The sequence below is a fragment of the Ranitomeya imitator genome, chromosome 2 (genome assembly GCF_032444005.1).
Source record: "Ranitomeya imitator isolate aRanImi1 chromosome 2, aRanImi1.pri, whole genome shotgun sequence".
In the NCBI taxonomy this organism is placed as follows: domain Eukaryota; kingdom Metazoa; phylum Chordata; class Amphibia; order Anura; family Dendrobatidae; genus Ranitomeya; species Ranitomeya imitator.
The window spans coordinates 87,158,352-87,181,048 of record NC_091283.1 but is presented as its reverse complement, the minus strand read 5'-3'; the positions used below and the strand labels follow the sequence as shown (position 1 = coordinate 87,181,048).

General features: G+C 43.8%; 1 protein-coding gene across 3 annotated transcripts; it reads left to right on the top strand.

The window, feature by feature from the left end:
* Positions 1-11,883: 11,883 nt before the first annotated feature.
* On the top strand, positions 11,884-18,498 carry SLITRK4 (SLIT and NTRK like family member 4). Of its 3 annotated transcripts, none has more exons than XM_069747037.1 (3): positions 11,884-12,184; positions 13,165-13,301; positions 14,909-18,498. In XM_069747037.1, the coding sequence occupies exon 3, from the start codon at positions 14,909-14,911 to the stop codon at positions 17,465-17,467; it is 2,559 nt and encodes an 852-aa protein (XP_069603138.1). In that variant the 5' UTR covers positions 11,884-12,184; positions 13,165-13,301; the 3' UTR covers positions 17,468-18,498. The 3 variants fall into 3 exon arrangements, with proteins under 3 accessions (XP_069603138.1, XP_069603137.1, XP_069603139.1); XM_069747038.1 differs by lacking the exon at positions 11,884-12,184 and adding an exon at positions 12,711-12,804; XM_069747036.1 differs by lacking the exon at positions 13,165-13,301 and having other exon boundaries at positions 12,092-12,184.
* Positions 18,499-22,697: the final 4,199 nt, after the last annotated feature.

Below are 22,697 nucleotides of genomic sequence, written 5' to 3'. Positions count from 1 at the left end.
GCATTGTTTTCTGTGTGCATGTTTGGCACGTTTTGCGGCCCGTGTGTCAGGTGAAAACTAGCGGTGGACTCCGTGTCTGGTGGCACGCTTCACCATGGACTTCTAATAGTACAGTTTACCGTATGCCACGGTTCCCATATTTTCTTTATAGATTTCTCTAGCCCGTTTTCATCCGAGAACTATGCATCACATGCACAATAAAATACATAACTGAAGAAGGTTCTAATATGAAGTGAAACATTTTGTGTATTCTGCAAAATAAATCCTTCTGTTCAAGCATCCTTAAGTTGAGTGCTAAGTTATATTTATTATGTGTATGGCTTGGGAGCCTAACTTTAGCACCACTTTGTAGCTGTGTTCACGGTGTTTTATCACATGTTAGGTGAAAACAGACATGTCTGTGTGTTTTGTACATGGACACCCGGTCCGTGAAAACATGCTGACATGTGCATAGATCCATTCATTAGAATGGGTATATGTGTGTCAGTGCCTCCGGTACATGAGAAAACTGTCACTACTTGTACCGGAGACACTGAAGTGTGAAACCGGCCTAACTAATTTTTTTCGGATGAAGAGGTCCTTGTCTTAGTTGTTTCCCGTGCGGACATGGTCTTGTCTGCACCAATATCCTTCACAGTACCACGTTTAACTCTGCTTTTGGTAATAAACATTTCTGAATCAACCAACATTTGTTCTGTAGCAGTAAGAATGTGACTGTCCTAGGATTTATGTGGGCCTTCCTTCTAGAAAACTAAAAATCAGGGTGCGGGAACATATGTCGAACATTGGCCAAGACCATGGTGGATATTTCAAAGTTAAAAACTATTCCCCATCATTTTAGAAGCCATCACAACTGCAACCTTAAATTCCTTTATGATATGAATCAATGATGGTGTTCATGGTTGAATTAGGGGTGGCAATATAAAAATCTCACCCAACGAGAAACTAAATGGATTCTGACATTAGGCACAATGACTCCAGGTGGACTAAAAAAACACTTACTTTTGCTTCCTTTCTGTAGATACATTTGTGCTCAAAAGTTTACATACCCTGGCAGAATTTTTGCTTTCATGGAGTTATCATTCATATTCTCTGAAGAAAGGCCAGGAAAGCAAAAATTCTGCAAGGGTAGATAAACTTTTGAGTACAACGTTATTTGTCATTTTTGCCGTTCCCCCATTTTAACCTTCCATGTTTTTATTTCTTGTTATTAATTTAAGAATCTTTGTTTCCTGCAGCCCACTAATATATGATTGCTCTATTGTTTCCTTTGGGTTTTTTTTTAGCTCCATAATGGATGAGGACATCCTGAAGCACCAATGAACAAGTGGCACTAATAAGAAAAGCACAGCATTATGGACTGTTATATCGCTTAATTTATAACTATGTGCTTTTGAAGCTTTTCTGATCGTACTCCCTCTTTATACATTCCTACGTTCAAGTTGCTTGTCTCCATCTCCCATAATTTGACCCTAATGTATGGTGTTTAGAAATACACCTCACCCCTAGCATGTCTGCATCAATATGTCATCTGCACATGAACAGGAAATATGGCAACACGTCCATGCTTCCGGGCATGCGCATTGATGGCTTAATGGCAGGGTATCGCTGGGTTGATGCGCTCAGCATAGTTTGTATGCACCAGGAAATCTGATCCCACTGGACAGCCATGAGTCATGTGACCCCTAACATGGATACTCTAGGTCCTGCAGAATACCATATATGCACTGACTCCTCTTGAGAAAGCATATTATTCAACAGGCGAAACGCAAGTTGGGAACTTCTTTTTGTTCATGTGGTAGCAACAAAGGCTCAAATATTCTATGGGTAAGAATGCTGCTCTGCATTTTTAGGCACTTACAGCTAATAATGGTTAGTATTGGGAACTAGTGCCACTGGGTCTTTCCTGAGGGACACCACAAGTGCATATTTACATATTTGTGGATATTCATATAATTAAGTCACTTATGGTTCCTGTCTGTTTGTCTTTTTTATGTTATTTTTCTAATGTTTACGCATTGTTGCATTCATAAATATACCTATTATACCTTTAAACTCTAGTTTTCCTTCGTCTTTTTAGCAAATTAAAAGGCAGGTACGATCCAGCACTAATTAAAAACTGCTTTAGGCTTACGAGTGGAGCGCTCAATCAGAAAGGGCAGCTGTCAATAACTCCAATATTATACTACAAAAAAGAACAGGTGCAAGATATATATATATGTTAGGTCTCGAGTACCCACTTCTGCACAGGGGGAATCTCGAGCCGTCTCCGCTGCGGTCCCCCATTCCTGTCCAGCCGCAGTGGAGCCTGCTCAGCAGGGACGTCGGTCCCAGCGTCTTGCTCGGTCTCACTCTGTTCAGAGAGTTACTGCTGCTTCTTCAGCTCCTGCCATTAAAGTCAGTGCTGGTCAGCAGCGAGTGGACTTCTCTGGGACTAAGTCCTTGTCTGCGCACACTGAGCATGCCCAGGGCAAGATCTCCCATTGGAGATCGAGGGTCGTGCTCAGACTCTGCACCGCATTCTATTGGTCCTCTTGGCAGGTCTTGGAAGGGCAAAGTTTCTGTGGCCACTTCCTGTCCTGCAACTATATAAACTGCGCATGACCGCACGGCCATGCGCTAGTGTACAATTGAATACGTGTGTTTGTTGTGATGCAAGTCGTTCATTAAATACCCCTACCCTATTGTATGACTGTTCGCGTATGGAGTATGGCTGCTATCTAGTGCCCGACTAATCACTCAACGTGTCACACACGTATCAGCGTCTATTGCTGTGACCGCCAGTGCGGTGCCACGCGCCAGTGTGTGCTTCCTGACCCACGTCTGGGTGCTTAGTGGTGCCTGCCAGCACGGCACAGTTCGCACTTCGGTGCTATAATTATATATTTCCTTACACACCCAGTAGCGGTGTAGTGCCAGCAAGGGTCTAATCGGACTACAATCCCTGTTGGGGTTAAGTTCGCTGACCACTTGCTCGCGCTCTATGTGCGGTACCGCGGTCCTGTGACGCAACAGGATCGTTTTCTTCACGTTGGGTGAGGTTTAACCCACGCGTGTATACTTTTGAATACCGCCATATAGTCTGTCATTTCCTAGCAGCAGGTTTCACCTGCACGGTGGACCCCGGACTGCGAACGCATCTATATCATCTCTCTTGGTGCGTTCCGCCAGTCCTAACATTATACTAGCGCCAGGGTCTGGCTAGTGATGACAGACAAACAGCAATCTCTGCGGTATATCCAGCAGCTGGAGGGTAGGTTGGCGGCTCTCGAGAGCGCGACCTCAGCTGTGGATGTTACTGCAGTAGCTGTACAGGCTGCCAGCGTGGCTGCAGCAACTATGTCCATTGCCACCCCTGTTCCGACATTATCTCGCCTCCCGCTGCCAGAAAAATTTTCTGGTGATAGCAAGTTTTGTAGGGGATTTGTGAGTCAGTGCTCTATTCACCTCGAGCTCCTGGCTGCACGTTTTCCCACAGAGCGGGCTAAGGTGGGATTTATTCTGTCTCTATTGTCGGACAGGGCGTTGGAATGGGCTACGCCGCTGTGGGAGCGTGGCGATCATGTGGTGCAGAGTGCTCCGCTGTTTCTGAGTGCTCTGAAACAGGTCTTTTTAGGACCTCAAGTCACCCATGATACTGCGCTCCAATTGCTGGCATTAACTCAGGGGGAGTCCTTGGTCAGTCATTTTGCCGTCCAATTCCGCACCTTAGCATCTGAGCTGGATTGGTCAGATAAAGCTCTTATCCCCATATTTTGGAGGGGCTTGGCTGACCACGTAAAGGACGCTCTGGCTACTAGGGAGATTCCTGCCACACTAGAGGAGTTAATAACTGTCTCCACTCGAATTGACCTCCGTTTTAACGAGCGGAGGCTAGAGCGAGCCCAGTGTAGGCAGAGGTTTCGGCTGGCTCCTACTTTCGCCAAACCTCTGGAATCTCCGGTCCTGGTTCCGGAGTCACATGAGGCCAGGGAAGTGTCACAAGCAGGATCTAAGTCCCGGACCGCTTGTGCACTCAGGGTCTGTCATGTTTGCCAGCATTCAGGACATCTAGCCACCAGATGTCCTCAGCGGTCGAGGAAACGTCAGCGTCTAGTGGTAGTAGGTGGAGGTACACTAGACACGGCGACGTTTGCCTCTAAGCTGTCCTTTAAGGGGACAATTACTAGTGGCTCATTCTCCCACTCGGTAGAGCTCTGCGTGGATTCTGGGGCGGAGGGCAATTTTATGTCTTCTGCCTTCGCCCAACGTCACGCAATACCCCTGGTTATGCTTGCTCAACCAGTAATGGTGCGAGTGGTGAATGGGTCGACATTGCCCTCACAGATAACACACCAGACCATCCCTTTTACTCTGTCCATGTCGCCATCTCATCAGGAGATAATTTCTCTGCTCTTCATTCCGGAAGGAATTGATGAGGTCCTGTTGGGAATACCTTGGCTACGGTACCACTCTCCTCATATCGAGTGGTCCTCAGGCAGAATTCTGGGTTGGGGTGAATCTTGTGGGGGTAGGTGTCAGAGGGAGTGCGTTCAGGTTGCTACTACTGAGGTACCCGCAGATCTATCCTCTCTCCCCAAGCAGTATTGGTCTTATGCAGACGTGTTCTCCAAAAAGGCGGCGGAAGTCCTTCCACCTCTTCGCCCCTATGACTGTCCTATTGATCTCTTGCCTGGTGCTGAGCCTCCCCGGGGTCGAGTTTATCCGCTATCTCTCCCGGAGACGGAGGCAATGTCACAGTACATCCAGGAAAATCTGGCAAGAGGATTCATTAGGAAGTCAGTGTCACCTGCTGGGGCAGGGTTCTTCTTCGTGCAGAAGAAGAATGGGGAATTGCGTCCATGCATAGACTACAGGGGTCTTAACGCCATCACCGTTAAGAATAAGTATCCTTTGCCCTTGATATCTGAGTTATTCGATAGACTTCGGGGAGCAAGGGTATTTACTAAATTGGATCTGCGGGGTGCTTACAACCTGATTCGCATCCGTGAGGGGGACGAATGGAAGACGGCCTTTAACACCAGGGATGGGCACTATGAATATCTGGTGATGCCCTTCGGGCTCTGTAATGCCCCAGCCGTTTTCCAAGACTTTGTGAACGATATCTTCCGGGATATGCTTTCCACCTCGGTCGTAGTCTATCTGGATGATATTCTTATCTACTCTCCAGATATTGACTCCCACCGGAGAGATGTTTGCAAAGTCTTCAACCTCCTACGGGCAAACTCCCTCTATGCCAAGTTGGAGAAGTGTATGTTTGAGCAGGAGTCTTTACCTTTCCTGGGCTACATCATCTCGGCCCAGGGATTGGCTATGGATCCTGCCAAACTACAGGCAGTGATGGACTGGCAGGAACCCCATTCTCTGAAAGCGGTGCAGCGCTTTATGGGGTTCATAAATTATTATCGTCAGTTCATCCCCCACTTCTCAACCCTGGTAGCTCCCTTGGTATCCCTCACCAAGAAGGGAGCGAATCCTAAATTGTGGTCCGAAGAGGTCTCCAAGGCCTTCACTTCTATTAAGTCCCACTTTGCTAGCGCTCCCATCTTACATCGTCCTGATGTGGATAAGCCATTCCTAATGGAGGTGGATGCCTCATCCGTTGGTGCAGGAGCAGTCCTCTATCAAAAGGATGCTCAAGGTCGGAAGCACCCATGCTTCTTCTTCTCAAAGACCTTCTCACCAGCGGAGAGAAATTACTCCATCGGGGATAGGGAGCTGCTGGCAATGAAGTTGGCCTTTTCGGAATGGAGACATCTCTTGGAGGGTGCTCAGTTCCCATTCCAAGTCTTCACGGACCACAAGAATTTGGTCTATTTACAGACAGCCCAGCGGCTGAATTCTCGTCAGGCCAGATGGTCCTTGTTTTTCTCCCGGTTCCACTTCACTCTACATTATCTCGCCGGGGAGAAGAACATTCGTGCTGACGCTCTCTCTCGCTCCCTGGTGTCAACTGTGGAGGAGGACGACGAGCCTCGGCTCATTGTCCCTTCAGAGAGTCTGAGAACCGTAGCTCCGGTTTCACTTGAGTCTGTGCCTTCGGGCAAGACTTTTTTTCCCATCAATTTGCGTCTGGAGGTTCTCTCGTGGGCTCATTCGTCCAGAGTGGGTGGACACTTTGGGGCAAAGAGGACATCTGAGTTGTTGGCGAGAATGTATTGGTGGCCACATATGGTTCGTGACGTTGGAGACTACGTTCGGGCATGTGTCTCTTTTGCCAAAAATAAGTCTCTCCGTCAACGGCCAGCTGGGTTGTTATACCCTCTGCCGGTGGCAGACAGGCCCTGGGAGATGGTCGGGATGGACTTTGTGGTGGGTTTGCCCAAGTCACGTGGCTGTACTGTCATTTGGGTTATCACCGACCATTTTTCTAAAATGGTGCATTTGGTGCCGCTTCCTCGGCTACCTTCTGCACGGGCCTTGGCAGCATTGTTTGTTAAACACATCTTCCGTCTTCACGGTATGCCAGACAAAATTGTCAGTGACCGGGGTCCCCAGTTTGCGTCTCGGTTCTGGAGAGAGCTTTGTCGCCTTCTCAGTATCGGGTTGAATCTCTCTTCGGCATATCATCCCGAGACGAATGGGTTGGTGGAGAGAGCCAACCAGACCTTGGTCACATATCTGCGACATTTTGTCTCTGCCAAGCAAGATGACTGGGCATCTTTGCTACCGTGGGCGGAGTTTGCTCTTAACAATGCTGTAGCTGACTCCACTGGACAGACCCCATTCCTCCTTAACTATGGTCAGCATCCGCGGGTACCTGTGCCCATGCCCGTGTCTTCCGCTGATTCCAGGGTGGCAGACTGGGCTGTGGAGGCACGGGACATTTGGGATCGCACTCAGGATGCCATTCGGGCTTCCAAGGAGAGAATGAGGTCCTCCGCCGATGTTCATTGGCGCCCCGCTCCGACCTTTGCTCCTGGCGACTTGGTGTGGCTCTCCGCCCGTAACATCAGGCTGCGAGTTGAGTCCACTAAGTTTGCTCCTCGCTACTTGGGTCCCTTCAAGGTTCTCGAACAGGTTAATCCTGTGGTCTACCGCCTGGCTCTTCCTCCACGCTTGGGTATCACCGACACCTTTCATGTGTCCCTCTTGAAACCCGTATACATGTCCCGGTTTTCCGAGTCATCTGCCGGGACATCGGGTTCGTCTACGGACGATTACGAGGTGAACGCTATTTTGGGGTATAAGGTGGTACGCGGCAAAAAGTTCTATCTGGTGGATTGGAAGGGTTATGGTCCAGAGAACAGGTCATGGGAGCCTGCTCAAAACATTCGGGCCCCACAGCTCATTGCTGCCTTTGAGCGTAGCGAGGCCCAAGGAGGGGGGGGCCCTAGGAGGGGGGGTAATGTTAGGTCTCGAGTTCCCGCTTCTGCACAGGGGGAATCTCGAGCCGTCTCCGCTGCGGTCCCCCATTCCTGTCCAGCCGCAGTGGAGCCTGCTCAGCAGGGACGTCGGTCCCAGTGTCTTGCTCGCTCTCACTCTGTTCAGAGAGTTACTGCTGCTTCTTCAGCTCCTGCCATTAAAGTCAGTGCTGGTCAGCAGCGAGTGGACTTCTCTGGGACTAAGTCCTTGTCTGCGCACACTGAGCATGCCCAGGGCAAGATCTCCCGTTGGAGATCGAGGGTCATGTGCTCAGACTCTGCACCGCATTCTATTGGTCCTCTTGGCAGGTCTTGGAAGGGCAAAGTTTCTGTGGCCACTTCCTGTCCTGCAACTATATAAACTGCGCATGACCGCACGGCCATGCGCTAGTGTACAATTGAATACGTGTGTTTGTTGTGAGTGCAAGTCGTTCATTAAATACCCCTACCCTATTGTATGACTGTTCGCGTATGGAGTATGGCTGCTATCTAGCGCCCGACTAATCACTCAACGTGTCACACACGTATCAGCGTCTATTGCTGTGACCGCCAGTGCGGTGCCACGCGCCAGTGTGCGCTTCCTGACCCACGTCTGGGTGCTTAGTGGTGCCTGCCAGCACGGCACAGTTCGCACTTCGGTGCCTTAATTATATAATTCCTTTCACACCCAGTAGCGGTGTAGTGCCAGCAAGGGTCTAATCGGACTACAATCCCTGTTGGGGTTAAATTCACTGACCACTTGCTCGCGCTCTATGTGCGGTGCCGCGGTCCTGTGACGCAACAGGATCGCATTCTTCACGTTGGGTGAGGTTTAACCCACGCGTGTATACTTTTGAATACCGCCATACAGGTCCTTCTCAAAAAATTAGCATATAGTGTTAAATTTCATTATTTACCATAATGTAATGATTACAATTAAACTTTCATATATTATAGATTCATTATCCACCAACTGAAATTTGTCAGGTCTTTTATTGTTTTAATACTGATGATTTTGGCATACAACTCCTGATAACCCAAAAAACCTGTCTCAATAAATTAGCATATCAAGAAAAGGTTCTCTAAACGACCTATTACCCTAATCTTCTGAATCAACTAATTAACTCTAAACACATGCAAAAGATACCTGAGGCTTTTATAAACTCCCTGCCTGGTTCATTACTCAAAACCCCCATCATGGGTAAGACTAGCGACCTGACAGATGTCAAGAAGGCCATCATTGACACCCTCAAGCAAGAGGGTAAGACCCAGAAAGAAATTTCTCAACAAATAGGCTGTTCCCAGAGTGCTGTATCAAGGCACCTCAATGGTAAGTCTGTTGGAAGGAAATAATGTGGCAGAAAACGCTGTACAACGAGAAGAGGAGACCGGACCCTGAGGAAGATTGTGGAGAAGGACCGATTCCAGACCTTGGGGAACCTGAGGAAGCAGTGAACTGAGTCTGGTGTGGAAACATCCAGAGCCACCGTGCACAGGCGTGTGCAGGAAATGGGCTACAGGTGCCGCATTCCCCAGGTAAAGCCACTTTTGAACCATAAACAGCGGCAGAGGCGCCTGACCTGGGCTACAGAGAAGCAGCACTGGACTGTTGCTAAGTGGTCCCAAGTACTTTTTTCTGATGAAAGCAAATTTTGCATGTCATTCGGAAATCAAGGTGCCAGAGTCTGGAGGAAGACTGGGGGAAATACCAAAATGCCTGAAGTCCAGTGTCAAGTACCCACAGTCAGTGATGGTGTGGGGTGCCATGTCAGCTGCTGGTGTTGGTCCACTGTGTTTCATCAAGGGCAGGGTCAATGCAGCTAGCTATCAGGAGATTTTGGAGCACTTCATGCTTCCATCGGCTGAAATGCTTTATGGAGATGAAGATTTCATTTTTCAGCACGACCTGGCACCTGCTCACAGTGCCAAAACCACTGGTAAATGGTTTACTGACCATGGTATTACTGTGCTCAATTGGCCTGCCAACTCTCCTGACCTGAACCCCATAGAGAATCTGTGGGATATTGTGAAGAGAAAGTTGAGAGACGCAAGACCCAACACTCTGGATGAGCTTAAGGCCGCTATTGAAGCATCCTGGGCCTCCATAACATCTCAGCAGTGTCACAGGCTGATTGCCTCCATGCCACGCCGCATTGAAGCAGTCATTTCTGCCAAAGGATTCCCGACCAAGTATTGAGTGCATAACTGAACATTATTATTTGATGGTTTTTTTGTTTGTTATTAAAAAACACTTTTATTTGATTGGATGGGTGAAATATGCTAATTTATTGAGGCAGGTTTTTTGGGTTATCAGGAGTTGTATGCCAAAATCATCAGTATTAAAACAATAAAAGACCTGACAAATTTCAGTTGGTGGATAATGAATCTATAATATATGAAAGTTTAATTGTAATCATTACATTATGGTAAATAATGAAATTTAACACTATATGCTAATTTTTTGAGAAGGACCTGTATAGTCTGTCATTTCCTAGCAGCAGGTTTCACCTGCACGGTGGACCCCGGACTGCGAACGCATCTATATCATCTCTCTTGGTGCGTTCCGCCAGTCCTAACATATATATATATATATATTTATATATATATATTACAGTATATATATATTTTTTTTTAATTAGATTGTATTCAACACAAATGTTGTAAGCATCTAGTATAGTAATAGCCTCTGAGCTGCTCTCTATTTGCACCTTTATTTTGAGGAATGAGGCTCAGAAATGAGAACCAATGACACCGGGCAATTTAAAAAGTGTTCTTGAGTTCTGGTTTGATTCATCCCTTAAGGAGAGCGGCACACATAATGAAAAAATAATATATTTTAGAAATATTAATTTCCGTAAGTACATAAATGATAGCGACCAGGCCATACTTGCCAAACGGTGCCTCCTGTAAAATAATAAAGCAGATGATTATTTTAGCACAGCCGTCTGCAGGGGGAGCTAGCACAATGCTCTCTCTAATCGTAGGTAGGAAGAAGAGGGATGAGTTCAAGGAATTAGTTTGATGTAAGACCGACTCCACGTCCCTTATGTATGGTACTATATTCTAAGAAAGAGCTGCGCTAGAATCTTACCTGGGGCTTAGCAGTCAGATGTTATCAGAGTGTTTAGTCGAAATCCAGCAGTCATCGTGCTTTGCCTATAAAGCTACTGTCATGCATGGATATATTCAGGCAATGCTGATTGTGCTCAGTATTTAACATTGACAAGATCACCCATGCCAGAGCTGTGAGATCCAATCCAGTTAACCCTTCCCAGTCACCAGTGAGTGTGCGACGCAGGCAGGGTTGACCAACAACCATGTAAATCCTTTTTTATTATTATTTCCTTTCCTATCTGCCTTAACCATTTCACCTCCATTAACCACTTAGGCCGTCACTTTCCTAAGCCAATTTTAATACTAAGTGCTTCGCCTCTAAAGGTTAAATCTCAACCTCTCCAATAACCTTTTAGTAGTTAACCTCTACGTTATCTCCCCCCCCCCCCCCCCCCCTCATATGTATTCTCTTTCCAACACATTTACTTTTGTTTCCGGGCTGCAAACCTTTAATGCCAACTTCCCAATAATTCACCCTCTCCAATGCTTGACCCCTCCACAGTCAGCCCTTGCCACCATTCTTCAGGAGTGTTCATGGCTTCACCTCCCATCCCACAGTTTGTGGGATTCTCCTAAGGCTGGACTGTAAAATCTCGAGTGGGGAGTGAACATATTTACTTGCAGTGCCAGAATACGTTAATATATTCTGTTAGCATCAGAAAGATGTTTACTGGCTAAAATAATCCTTAATGGAGCCTAATATTGTGTTATTGGTAGCGGGGAGAAAGGTATAAATGGAACTATTACTTGTTAATAGATCGGAAGACGCAAAAAACAACCATCAATTATTTACAGTAAATATTTACAGTAAATACACAATATCCTCTCTATCCTTATCCCAAGACAGGCAGCAATAATGCTGAGATCTATATGCCTAGTCTTTCCTGCATTCTCACAGAATTGGCACAATGTTAGTATTCAGGCTGGGTAAGAGCTTGTTGCAGAGCTGGCAGGCTCAACTATTTAAATATTGCATCAATTCCTTTGCATTTACATCAATGCCAGGAGGATGAGTGCTAAGGTGCCATGTTTTGGCAAGGTTCACAGGCTCAGATTACTGATATCAGTAAAAAAAAAACTGGCGATAAACATATTTGCAATTTGTAGAGAGCTGCGTCTACTACAGCATTATAGATATTGAGGAGGAAGGAAAAAAAAAAAAGCCCAAAATACCTTTACCCATGATTGTTCTGCACATAGCTCCATAGGATGCAATGTGACCCCCTAACACCTGCCCGACCAAGCACAGCAGGGGGAGTCCCAGTCCAGCCCAATAAACTCAGCAGCAAAATGACATCAATAATAATGAATGATCCGAGCACTCAGTCTCGATCCAGTGGATCCGTAAAGGTGTTTTTTTTTTATCTTTCCACCCAGCGGGGGCTGCAGTTCTGCGTTTTATTCATTACGCATTTTGCAGAGACTCGGCCTCTTAAGCCAGATTTCCAGATCACCTGCAGTTTTCTCTATGTGGGGCTCGTATTTATTTATTGAAAGGGATCGATTGATATGTGTGGAGATTGTGGTCCTGTGTGAGCGCATATACTGTGTGTGTGTGACAGAAGAGAAAAAAGAGAGGGGGAGAGGGGGAGACGAAGAGGAGGGGGTGATGGAGAGGCAGTGAGAGAGAGGGAGAGCTCGAGGAGCAGGGAGAAGTCCACATCTCTTGGAGACAATCACAAAATGCAGAACATTTTCATTTCCTTACATGGATCCGGCTTATAAAGGTAAGAAAACAACCGAACGAGGACATTTCTTCTGCGTCGGCTCTCTAGAATAGTTTCACATAAGCATAGGAAGGCTTGTCAGGTTCTACTTAGACTACAGCATCATTAAAATAAGGTGTTCTTCTTTTCCAGCCAGGCAGCTCCTATTTTTTTATTTTTTTTTCATCAAATGGATTTTTCATCAAATATGTTTGCTAATACTTGCATTACGTTCCATTGCTGGATCAATGCAGATTAGGGAATTAAAAATATCCTTAGAAAATTGAAGCAAAAACCAAACCTTTCCTGCAAAAGGATTGGGAGCACGCATTTAGGAGAATCCCTCAGTGTAGTGTATGTGGCTGCTGGCATTTCTAGGACCTTGGCTTCCTCCTAAAGGCATTTCTTCTTTGGATCTAGCAGCCGAAAGGGTTACTTCATGGATTTTCTTTGTGACTGATCGTTGGAAAAAGGGATCTGTCCTCCATCGGCAGCAAATGATCTCCCACTCCCTCCCCGCCCCCCTCCTCTTTTAACCACCAGACACATCCAGCAGCGATCTGACTTGATAGACCCTTTTCTATAAGCCTGACATTCGCCACCAGCAAATATTATCCCATGGAAACCCAGAAGACTAGGAAGTAAGAGCTTCTTTTTTTTTTTTTTTTTAACCTAGCGGGAGTCTCTTTGATGCAGATCTTATGACCCTCTCTTGCAATCCCATGCCCTCTGATCACACTGTGGACTCCCCTTTGCAGCCCAGACACAGGAGAGACACGGCAAGTTGGACCTGCCCCAGACCCTTGCATCCTCCAGCATCCACTCGCATCATGGGTACCACTTAATTTATTCCAGGCTACCTGTTCCTGATTAGGAGGCTGCAGAGACTAGAGAAGGATAGATTGCTTTCCATTGTCTCATGTAACATTGGCAGGAAAGGGATGGTATCAGGAGCATGTTATTACCTGCATGATCTTCTCATGGGTATCCCTCTCCCACAGCTCTGGGACATCTACTGGAGGAGATATCTGATTGAGGACAAGAGCACCCAGCAGGAGCAGAGACCATGCTGCGGCAAAGCATTGCAGTACTAATCAGTACTATCACAAACCTCAGGCATTTGCCTCTGATATCATAGGTACTGCTGTCTAACACTGACCTATCCTTCTGCATGTCTCCTCTTTCTCTTTCTGTCTTGTCTGAACTAACATGTGAAACCAGCATGTGCTATCTGTGAACTGGGACTTATAACTATTTAGCAGGTTGCTGTGGTGTAGATGGTGGAGAGCGGATGCACTGCTGACATGCATGTATGAGTTGGCTGGGTGATAGCTGAGGTGGTGCATGCACAATCTATATATACTGGAATATGAGTGATGATAGAACATGTAAGCCATAGCTGCCATGTATGTGTATACATGGAGATTAGTCCTAGCTGACATCATGGGGGGATGTTGAATATTGTGATCCTTTAGACGGACAGTACTTATTAAGATCGTAGTAGATATGGGGATTTTGGATACAAAAAAAGTGATAGCAAAGATACATGAACGTAGATCGTAGTGATATTTGGGCGCACGGATGTAGAAAATCGTAAAAGCTTAGATATATGCATGCAGATGAACTTCTGCATATTTATATGATGATTGCTGGGTGACATGTATGTAGTGATAATTGAGTACACAGACAGTTCTAAGCTACAGTGGAAGATTGGATGTCGGATAATTGGATACGTGTATATGGAATATTTCAGATCTGTATAAATGGTAGATGCAGGGATGATTCATGTAGGATGAGGATAGGATTATCTGACAATGGGAGCGGGTACATGTATACAGACAATATTCATTTCTGGAATGCGTGTAAGTAGATGATAGCACATAGAATAATTGGCGTCATGTATGTAGATTGTTGATGGAAGGTTTGTAGAGTAAAATCTTAGAGGCGCATATTTAGAATAAGCGAATAATTGATATTGTGCATGTAGAATATAGTCATTTCACGGATATCATGTATGTATAATATAGTAGTATAGCTGATATCATGTTTGTAGAATATAGTAATAGCAGACGTCGTGCATTGATGTCCCATATAATGATGGCAAGAAACAGATTCTTTCATGTTGCTATTGCCAACATGGATATGTAGCACTATAGGGAATTCCACTTGAAAGTTTAGCCAGCTTAAGGACCTATATCCAGTCTGACACAATCCACTACCTGACAGCATAATATTTACCAGCAGACTTAGGAACTGGCTGTAATCATTTCCTGAAATCGTTAGCTTTGTTATGTGTGTCTGGAAATAGTTGATGTCTATTCTGCATTACTGATGAAATATTGTGTTTTATATTGTGTTACAATGCTTTATATATACACATACACATCATTACACACAATAATGTTGGGTAACCTTACACTAAATGCTTTGTATGTGCTATGCTGTGTCCTAGCATGTCAGTGCCATGTAGATTAATTATTGTGAGCACAACATACTGTACCTATGCTGATATAGCGTGGTGTGGGTACTAGGTCTGGGGGGATAGCAGAGAATGCTTCCATATTTCCATTTTGGGACACAACATATATCTAATGCAGTGTAGTCGTTTTTTTTATGTGCCTACACTCATATACACTCATGCATGTACTCACCCATGCACACGCATATACATGCCCACTGTCACAAATATATGTTTTATTTTGATGTAGACTGGTTATATTAAGACAGTGTCTTTCTGTTTATCAGATGATTTACCCCAGCAGTCTGAGATCCTATTGTCACTGCCTGAAGATGTTTCTGTGGCTTTTCTTCTTCCTCTCCACCCCAATCTCCTCCACCAACCCGGACTCAGAACTCACCCAGGAGATTTGCAATGTCTGCTCTTGTCTATCAGTAGAAAATGTACTATATGTCAACTGTGAGAAAGTGGCAGTGTACAGACCCAATCAGCTGAAGCCCCCGCAGTCCAATTTCTATCACTTGAACTTTCAGAATAATCTTTTGATCATTCTGTATCCTAATACGTTCCTTAATTTTACTCATGCTGTATCCCTGCAACTGGGCAATAACAAACTGCAGAACATCGAGGGAGGAGCGTTCATGGGTCTTAGTGCACTAAAACAGTTGCACTTGAACAACAATGAATTAAAGATCCTGAGGGCTGACACTTTCCTAGGCATAGAGAACTTGGAGTATCTCCAGGCTGACTATAATTTAATCAAGTATATTGAGCGGGGAGCCTTCAATAAACTACACAAGCTGAAAGTCCTCATTTTAAATGACAATCTCATTTCTTTCCTCCCTGACAATATATTTAGGTTTGCCTCCTTAACTCATTTGGACATTAGAGGAAATAGAATCCAGAAGATGCCCTACATAGGTGTCCTGGAGCATATTGGGAGGGTTGTGGAGCTGCAGCTGGAAGATAACCCTTGGAATTGTACGTGTGATTTGCTGCCTCTAAAAGCTTGGCTGGAAAACATGCCATACAATATCTACATCGGAGAGGCAATTTGTGAGACGCCTAGTGATCTATATGGAAGATTATTAAAAGAGACTAATAAACAAGAGTTATGCTCTATGGGCACTGGTAGTGACTTTGACGTACGGATATTGCCTCCATCCATGGAGACAACATTTACCACTCCTGGAGGCCAAACTGCACAAACATCACAAAATCGTCTGGTCACCAAACCTCCAAAAACAACCAATCCGTCTAAAAACTCCGGCATCGTCTCTGGCAAATCTGTATCCAACCACAGCCTCAGCCAGATTGTATCATTTCAGACCAGAGTGCCCCCTTTATCACCTTGTCCATCTCCATGTGTTTGTAAAACCCATCCTTCTGATCTGGGATTAAGTGTTAACTGTCAGGAAAGGAATTTATATTCATTAGCTGAGCTGGTACCTAAACCCATAAATGCAAAGAAACTTCACGTCAATGGGAATTACATCAAACAAGTAGAACAAACAGACTTTTCAGAATTTGAAGGTCTGGATCTCCTTCATTTAGGAAGCAATCAATTAACAACTATACAAGGAAATGTCTTCTGTAATCTTACTAACCTAAGGAGGCTTTATCTGAATGGAAACCAAATTGAACGCCTCAGCCCTGAGATTTTCACTGGCTTGCACAATCTGCAGTACCTTTACCTGGAATACAATGTAATAAGAGAAATATTGGGAGGAACCTTTGAGTCCATGCCAAATCTTCAGCTGCTGTATTTAAATAACAACCTTCTGAGAAGCCTGCCAGCTTATATTTTTTCTGGAGTACCCCTGGCAAGGCTTAACATAAGAAATAACCATTTCATGTACTTGCCTGTAAGTGGCGTTCTTGACCAACTCAAATCTCTCACTCAGATTGATCTGGAAGGAAACCCGTGGGACTGCACTTGTGATTTAGTTGCTTTGAAACTCTGGCTGGAAAAACTCACTGAAGGTATCGTCATGAAGGAGGTCAAATGTGAGACACCTGTGCAATTTGCAAACATTGAGCTGAGATCACTGAAAAATGAAATTTTGTGCCCCAAACTAATTAACAAGCCACCCATGCAATACACCAGCCCCATCCCCGCCATCACTTTCACAACTCCTTTGGGTCCCATGAAAAGCCCCCCAGGTGGACCAGTCCCTTTATCTATTTTAATACTTAGTATTTTAGTAGTGCTTATATTAACTGTATTTGTTGCATTTTGCCTCCTTGTTTTTGTCTTGAGACGTAATAAAAAACCCACAGTTAAGCATGAAGGCATTGGGAATCAGGAGTGCAGTTCTATGCAGCTCCAGCTAAGGAAGCATGACCAGAAAGCCCTTAAGATGGATGGTATATCTGCAGAAACCTTTTTTCCACAGACCATTGAACAGATGAGTAAGAGTCACACTTGTGGCATAAAGGATGCTGAAATGGGATTATTTCCATTTTCTGATCACCAAGGGCAAAAAGGGGTCCTCAGGATCATGACTGACAAAGACAGAGATTCATTGCAAGGGGATTCTAAAAAAAGACTTAGCACAATCGATGAACTGGATGAATTTTTCCCAGGAAGAGACTCCAATTTATTTATCCAGAATTTTTTAGAAAGTAAAAAAGAATATAATAGCATAGGAGTCAGTGGCTTTGAAATACACTATCCCGAAAAGCTACAAGATAAAAAATGCAAGAAATCTTTAATAGGGGGAAACCACAGTAAAATTGTAGTAGAGCAGAGAAAGAGTGAATATTTTGAACTCAAAGCCAAACTTCAAGGCACACCAGATTACTTACAAGTGCTTGAAGAACAAACTGCATTGAGCAAAATGTAGGTCAGAGTAATCCTTATTAGAGACAATAATTCAATGATGAAAAGTGCCTTCGTAGACTTAAACTTCCAAATATATAGGCATAGATGCAGGTGATTTCAGGAGTGTCCAGTTCCTTATGGTTGCATATGTTGAAGAAATTTCTTTGTAGGTTCTAATTTTTCAGAACATCTTCTTTGTGGATCTCTAGGATTGCACCAGACACTATTGCCAAAGGGATACTTCGTTCTTATTATGACATAATTATCCTCAAACCAAGAGGCATCTCCTGTATATTTTGTACCCAAATGCAAAAAACTTCTTTTCCCCTGTGATTGGTAATTACAACAAAAAACTGTTTCCAGTTGAAGGTATCTCTACTGTTACGACTACTTTCTAACGGATAAGGCTGGTGGAAATGTTTGGGTTAATGTCTAAAATTTAAGCAGTAATCTCAGACGAGTCGAAGCATGCAAAGGAACGCCAGTATCTTTAAGAAAATAGAGTCAAATTTCCGATAATCTTAAACTAGGTAAAGAGGTAAAAAAAAACAAAGTCATGTGCATAAACCATGCTTTACAATTCTACAAAAAAAAGAGAAATTCAGTCACTTGAACCATTACTTGTCTAAACCTTAAAAACAAAAAGATATATGAATATATTTCACGATTATTTAACAATATTTTTTATTTCTTCTGCAAAATGTGAATCGAGTGAAAGCTTCTATATAAGAAAACAGAATTTATGATTATTTGCAATCAGATCGGTTGCATTGATTTTCTGGATATGCTTGCTATGTGAGCGGGGTATAAAATATTTTTTTAAATAGAAAACAAATTCATATACATGAAATACTTTGTATACTAAATAGAAAAAAAAAATCTATGTACTCCTTAATATGTATTTAAATGCCTGACTTGTTTCTGTGATCACAATGCATTAATCTTTAAAAGTTAAACATTGAGATATACCAAACCGATACAGGAAATGATTGATGTGTAAACATGACTTGATATAATGTGATCAGGTACAAAAATAAAGGTTGTCCACCGACATTCTTGTGACTCGTTTGACTTATCGGTCATAGCATTGGTGTTTTAGCGCCACACTCATTTTAACCCTGCTACTATATGGTGTTGAATTTTTCATGTCTTGCGCAAAAATGTAATATGGTTCAATAAGCCTGGTCTGGTGTAGTGATGAGTGAGTGTGTTTGATACTCGGGTTTTCCGAGCATGCTCGGGTGGTCTCTGAGTATCTTGGGCGTGCTCATAGATTGTGTTTGAGTCCCCACAGCTGCATGATTTCCGGCTGTTAGAAAACCTGAACACATGCAGGGATTTTGCCTGTTTCTTAGGGAATCCCCACATATATTCAGGCTGTCTAGCAGCTGCAAATCATGCAGCTGTGGGAACTCAAACAAAATCTACGAGCACGCCCAAGATACTCCGAGACCACCCGAGCATGCTCGGAAAACCAGAGTAACGAGCACACTTACTCATCACTAGTCTGGTGCTGTTTTGTAAAAAATGGAGCAAAATGAGACATGATAGTGAATCAATGTATCACTTTTGTTATAAAGTGGTTTACGTGGTTAAATAGGGTGTGCACCTTAGTTTTCTGTGTATTTATTATACTTCTGGGATCAAGTGTGCACATTGTGAAAACTGTCTTTTTGAATGAAAATTGATATGAATATTAAGACTTAACCCCGGTCTCCAGTACTACAGTAATTTTCATCCACTGCATTACAGTATTTGCTGTGCTATCTGTGTTGTGAGTTTCATATGGTTGGTTAAGATGATAGGAATCTTGATGGTTTTGGCTGGAGTGAGCGTTTGCTCTGTACGTTTTTTATGCAGATTACTGAAATGTACAGAAAAGACTAATATCGGCATATGCTACACATACACCTCTGGGTCTCCATCTGTCATGATAGATCTGTGCTAGCATGCCTTTCCATATGATAAGACTTCAGTATTTGGTATATGAGGGGATGCATATTAACATTTCAATGATATTCTTGAATTTCTAGTCCTATTACAGTTTTGACAACTGTGATAATATCTAATTCCTATCAAAAATCAAATTTTTAAGCAAACATTACTGTTTAAAAAGGATTTTTTAAAAGCTCTTATTTATGATAAATCATCATGTAGAACATATTGGAATTCAAGCTGGGTGTAAAGTAAATGCCTAATTTACTGAAAAGGATATCAACTACAAAAATACATCACAATACCTGGTTACAGTACTAATGTAGGTACAAAACCATCTCACACCTACCAATCATGGAGGGAGCAAATGCCTAATATTATTGGGCAACCATCCCCCCATGAAAGGTAGGTGTTGGTTTTATCAGTTTTGTGCACCTATATTTCATCTATTTTTTATCATGGGGGTCTTCCTTCATCCTTAATATTGTGACAAGGTATTGTTAACTAAAGTACAGTTAGGTCCATATATATTTGGACAGAGAGAACATTTTTCTAATTTTGGTTATAGACATTACCACAATGAATTTTAAACAAAACAATTCAGATGCAGTTGACATTCGGACTTTCAACTTTCATTTGATGGTATCCACATTAAAATTGGATGAAGGGTTTAGGAGTTTCAGCCCCTTAACATGTGCCACCCTGTTTTTAAAGGGACCAAAAGTAATTGGACAGATTCAATAATTTTACATAAAATGTTCATTTTTAGTACTTGGTTAAAAACCCTTTGTTGGCAATGACTGCCTGAAGTCTTGAACGCATGGACATCACCAGACACTGTTTTTCCTCCTTTTTGATGCTCTGCCAGGCCTTCACTGCGGTGGTTTTCAGTTGCTGTTTGTTTGTGGGCCTTTCTGTCTGAAGTTAAGTCTTTAGCAAGTGAAATGCATGCTCAATTGGGTTGAGATCAGGTGACTGACTTGGCCATTCAAGAATATTCCACTTCTTTGCTTTAATAAACTCCTGGGTTGCTTTGGCTTTATGTTTTGGGTCATTGTCCATCTGTAGTATGAAACAACGACCAATCAATTTTGCTGAATTTGGCTGGATCTGAGAAAACAGTATGGCTCTGAATACTTCAGAATTTATTCGGCTGCTTCTGTCCTGTGTCACATCATCAATAAATACAAGTGACCCAGTGCCACTGGCAGCCATGCATGCCCAAGCCATCACACTGCCTCCCCCGTGTTTTACAGATGATGTGGTATGCTTGGGATCATGAGCTGTACCACGCCTTCACCATACTTTTCTCTTTCCATCATTCTGGTAGAGGTTGATGTTGGTTTCATCTGTCCAAAGAATGTTCTTCCAGAACTGCGCTGGCTTTTTTAGATGTTTTTTTAGCAAAGTCCAGTCTAGCCTTTTTATTCTTGATGCTTATGAGTGGCTTGCACCGTGCAGTGAACCCTCTGTATTTACTTTCATGCAGTCCTCTCTTTATGGTAGATTTGGATATTGATACGCCGACCTCCTGGAGAGTGTTGTTCACTTGGTTGGCTGTTGGGAAGGGGTTTCTCTTCACCATGGAGATTATTCTGTGATCATCCACCACTGATGTCTTCCGTGGGCGCCCAGGTCTTTTTGCATTGATGAGTTCACCAGTGCTTTCTTTCTTTCTCAGGCTGTACCAAACTGTAGATTTTGCCACTGCTAAAACTGTGGCAATATTTCGGGTGGGTTTTTTCTGTTTTCGCAGCTTAAAGGGAACCTGTCACCCCGTTTTTTGAGATTGAGATATAAATACTGTTAAATAGGGCCTGCGCTGTGTGTTACTATAGTGTATGTAGTGTACCCCGATTCCCCACCTATGCTGAGAAATAACTTACCAAAGTCGCCGTTTTCGCCTGTCAATCAGGCTGGTCAGGTCGGGAGGGCGTGTTCACAGCGCTGGTTCTTCCTCAGCTTTACGTTGGTGGCGTAGTGGTGTCCGCATGTTGAGGTGACTAATCCACTGTGGGCACGTGAACAAGCAGCGCGCGATCTGCGCTGTCATCCCTTTCGTCGGTGGGGGCGGCCATCTTCCTGGGGCCGCGCGTGCGCAGATCGAGTGCTCTGCTGCACGGGGCTTCAGGAAAATGGCCGCGGGATGCCGCGCGTGCGCATTAGAGATCGCGGCGGCCATTTTCCCAAAGCCGAGTTTGCATCTGATAAAGTAATTTTATCAAAACAACACCAATGGCCCCAGTTAAAGGCTATTTGCATTCAAAAGTTAATCGTGAATGGGCATTGTTTCCCGATAATCTTGTCATGTAAACAGGCTACCTATCACCCTATCAGTGAGAAAATGCTTGTTCATCAGGTGAAATTATATTTTTCATAGCATAATAGGTCTTCGTTTTCAGCCGTGCATCATTCTGTGTGACCAGGATTTACACTGCCTAAAACAATGACACAGAGCTAGCTTGTATAGGTCGATCTAGGTGCAATGTTAGCACTTTGGCCTGTATTGTGCTGCTTGTTCAGCTCTGTAAAGTAACTCTAAAGTCGGACTCACACTAGCGTATAGCATCCATTGTGAGAGCAGGATCAGAGCACAGCTGTGGAGGAGATGGAGAAAGTAATTTCTCTATCTCCTCTGCTGCCGGCATTGGCAGGAATCGCATTGCACTTGGGTGATATCTGAGTGCAGTGCAATGTTTCACATGCACCCATAGACTTGTAAGGGTGCGAGTGAGCTGATTCTCGCTACAAATCTTAGCATGCTGCAATTTTTCTCTCACGCCGAATCGGCATGAGGAAATATTTGCAGATCTGAGCTGCCCCATAAAATAATACGGGACTGAGTGCTGTGTGATGTTTTGTCGCAGAGCATTAGGATGTGTTATATGGTAGTATGACTTTGGGCTAAGTGACACGTTGCTGGAATCAGAATTTCTGTGTCTGCATCATGATGCTCTCACATGAGGTAGCTGAAGCCTTTTGAAAGATTCCCTTTCATTCTAATTTCAAATAGTGGACTTGGAGCTCCATTTTAGGAAAACATAAAGCTATAATCATTGTAAAAATATATTAAAGTGGCTTTTATTATGTTTAAAATAGCAATTTAGACAACTTTCTCAAATACTTTCACAATGAAATCTCTACCAATATCCCCACTGCCAGCTCTAGACCTGAGTATCAACAACTCTTTGGTTTGACACAAAGGAGAACGTCCCGTGTCATCACAAAACCATTGATGTGTCTGCAGGAGGTTCAGGAGGTTGGTCTCCTAAACACATATCACTGGTCAAGTGCCAGCACAGGAATCTTTCCTCTTT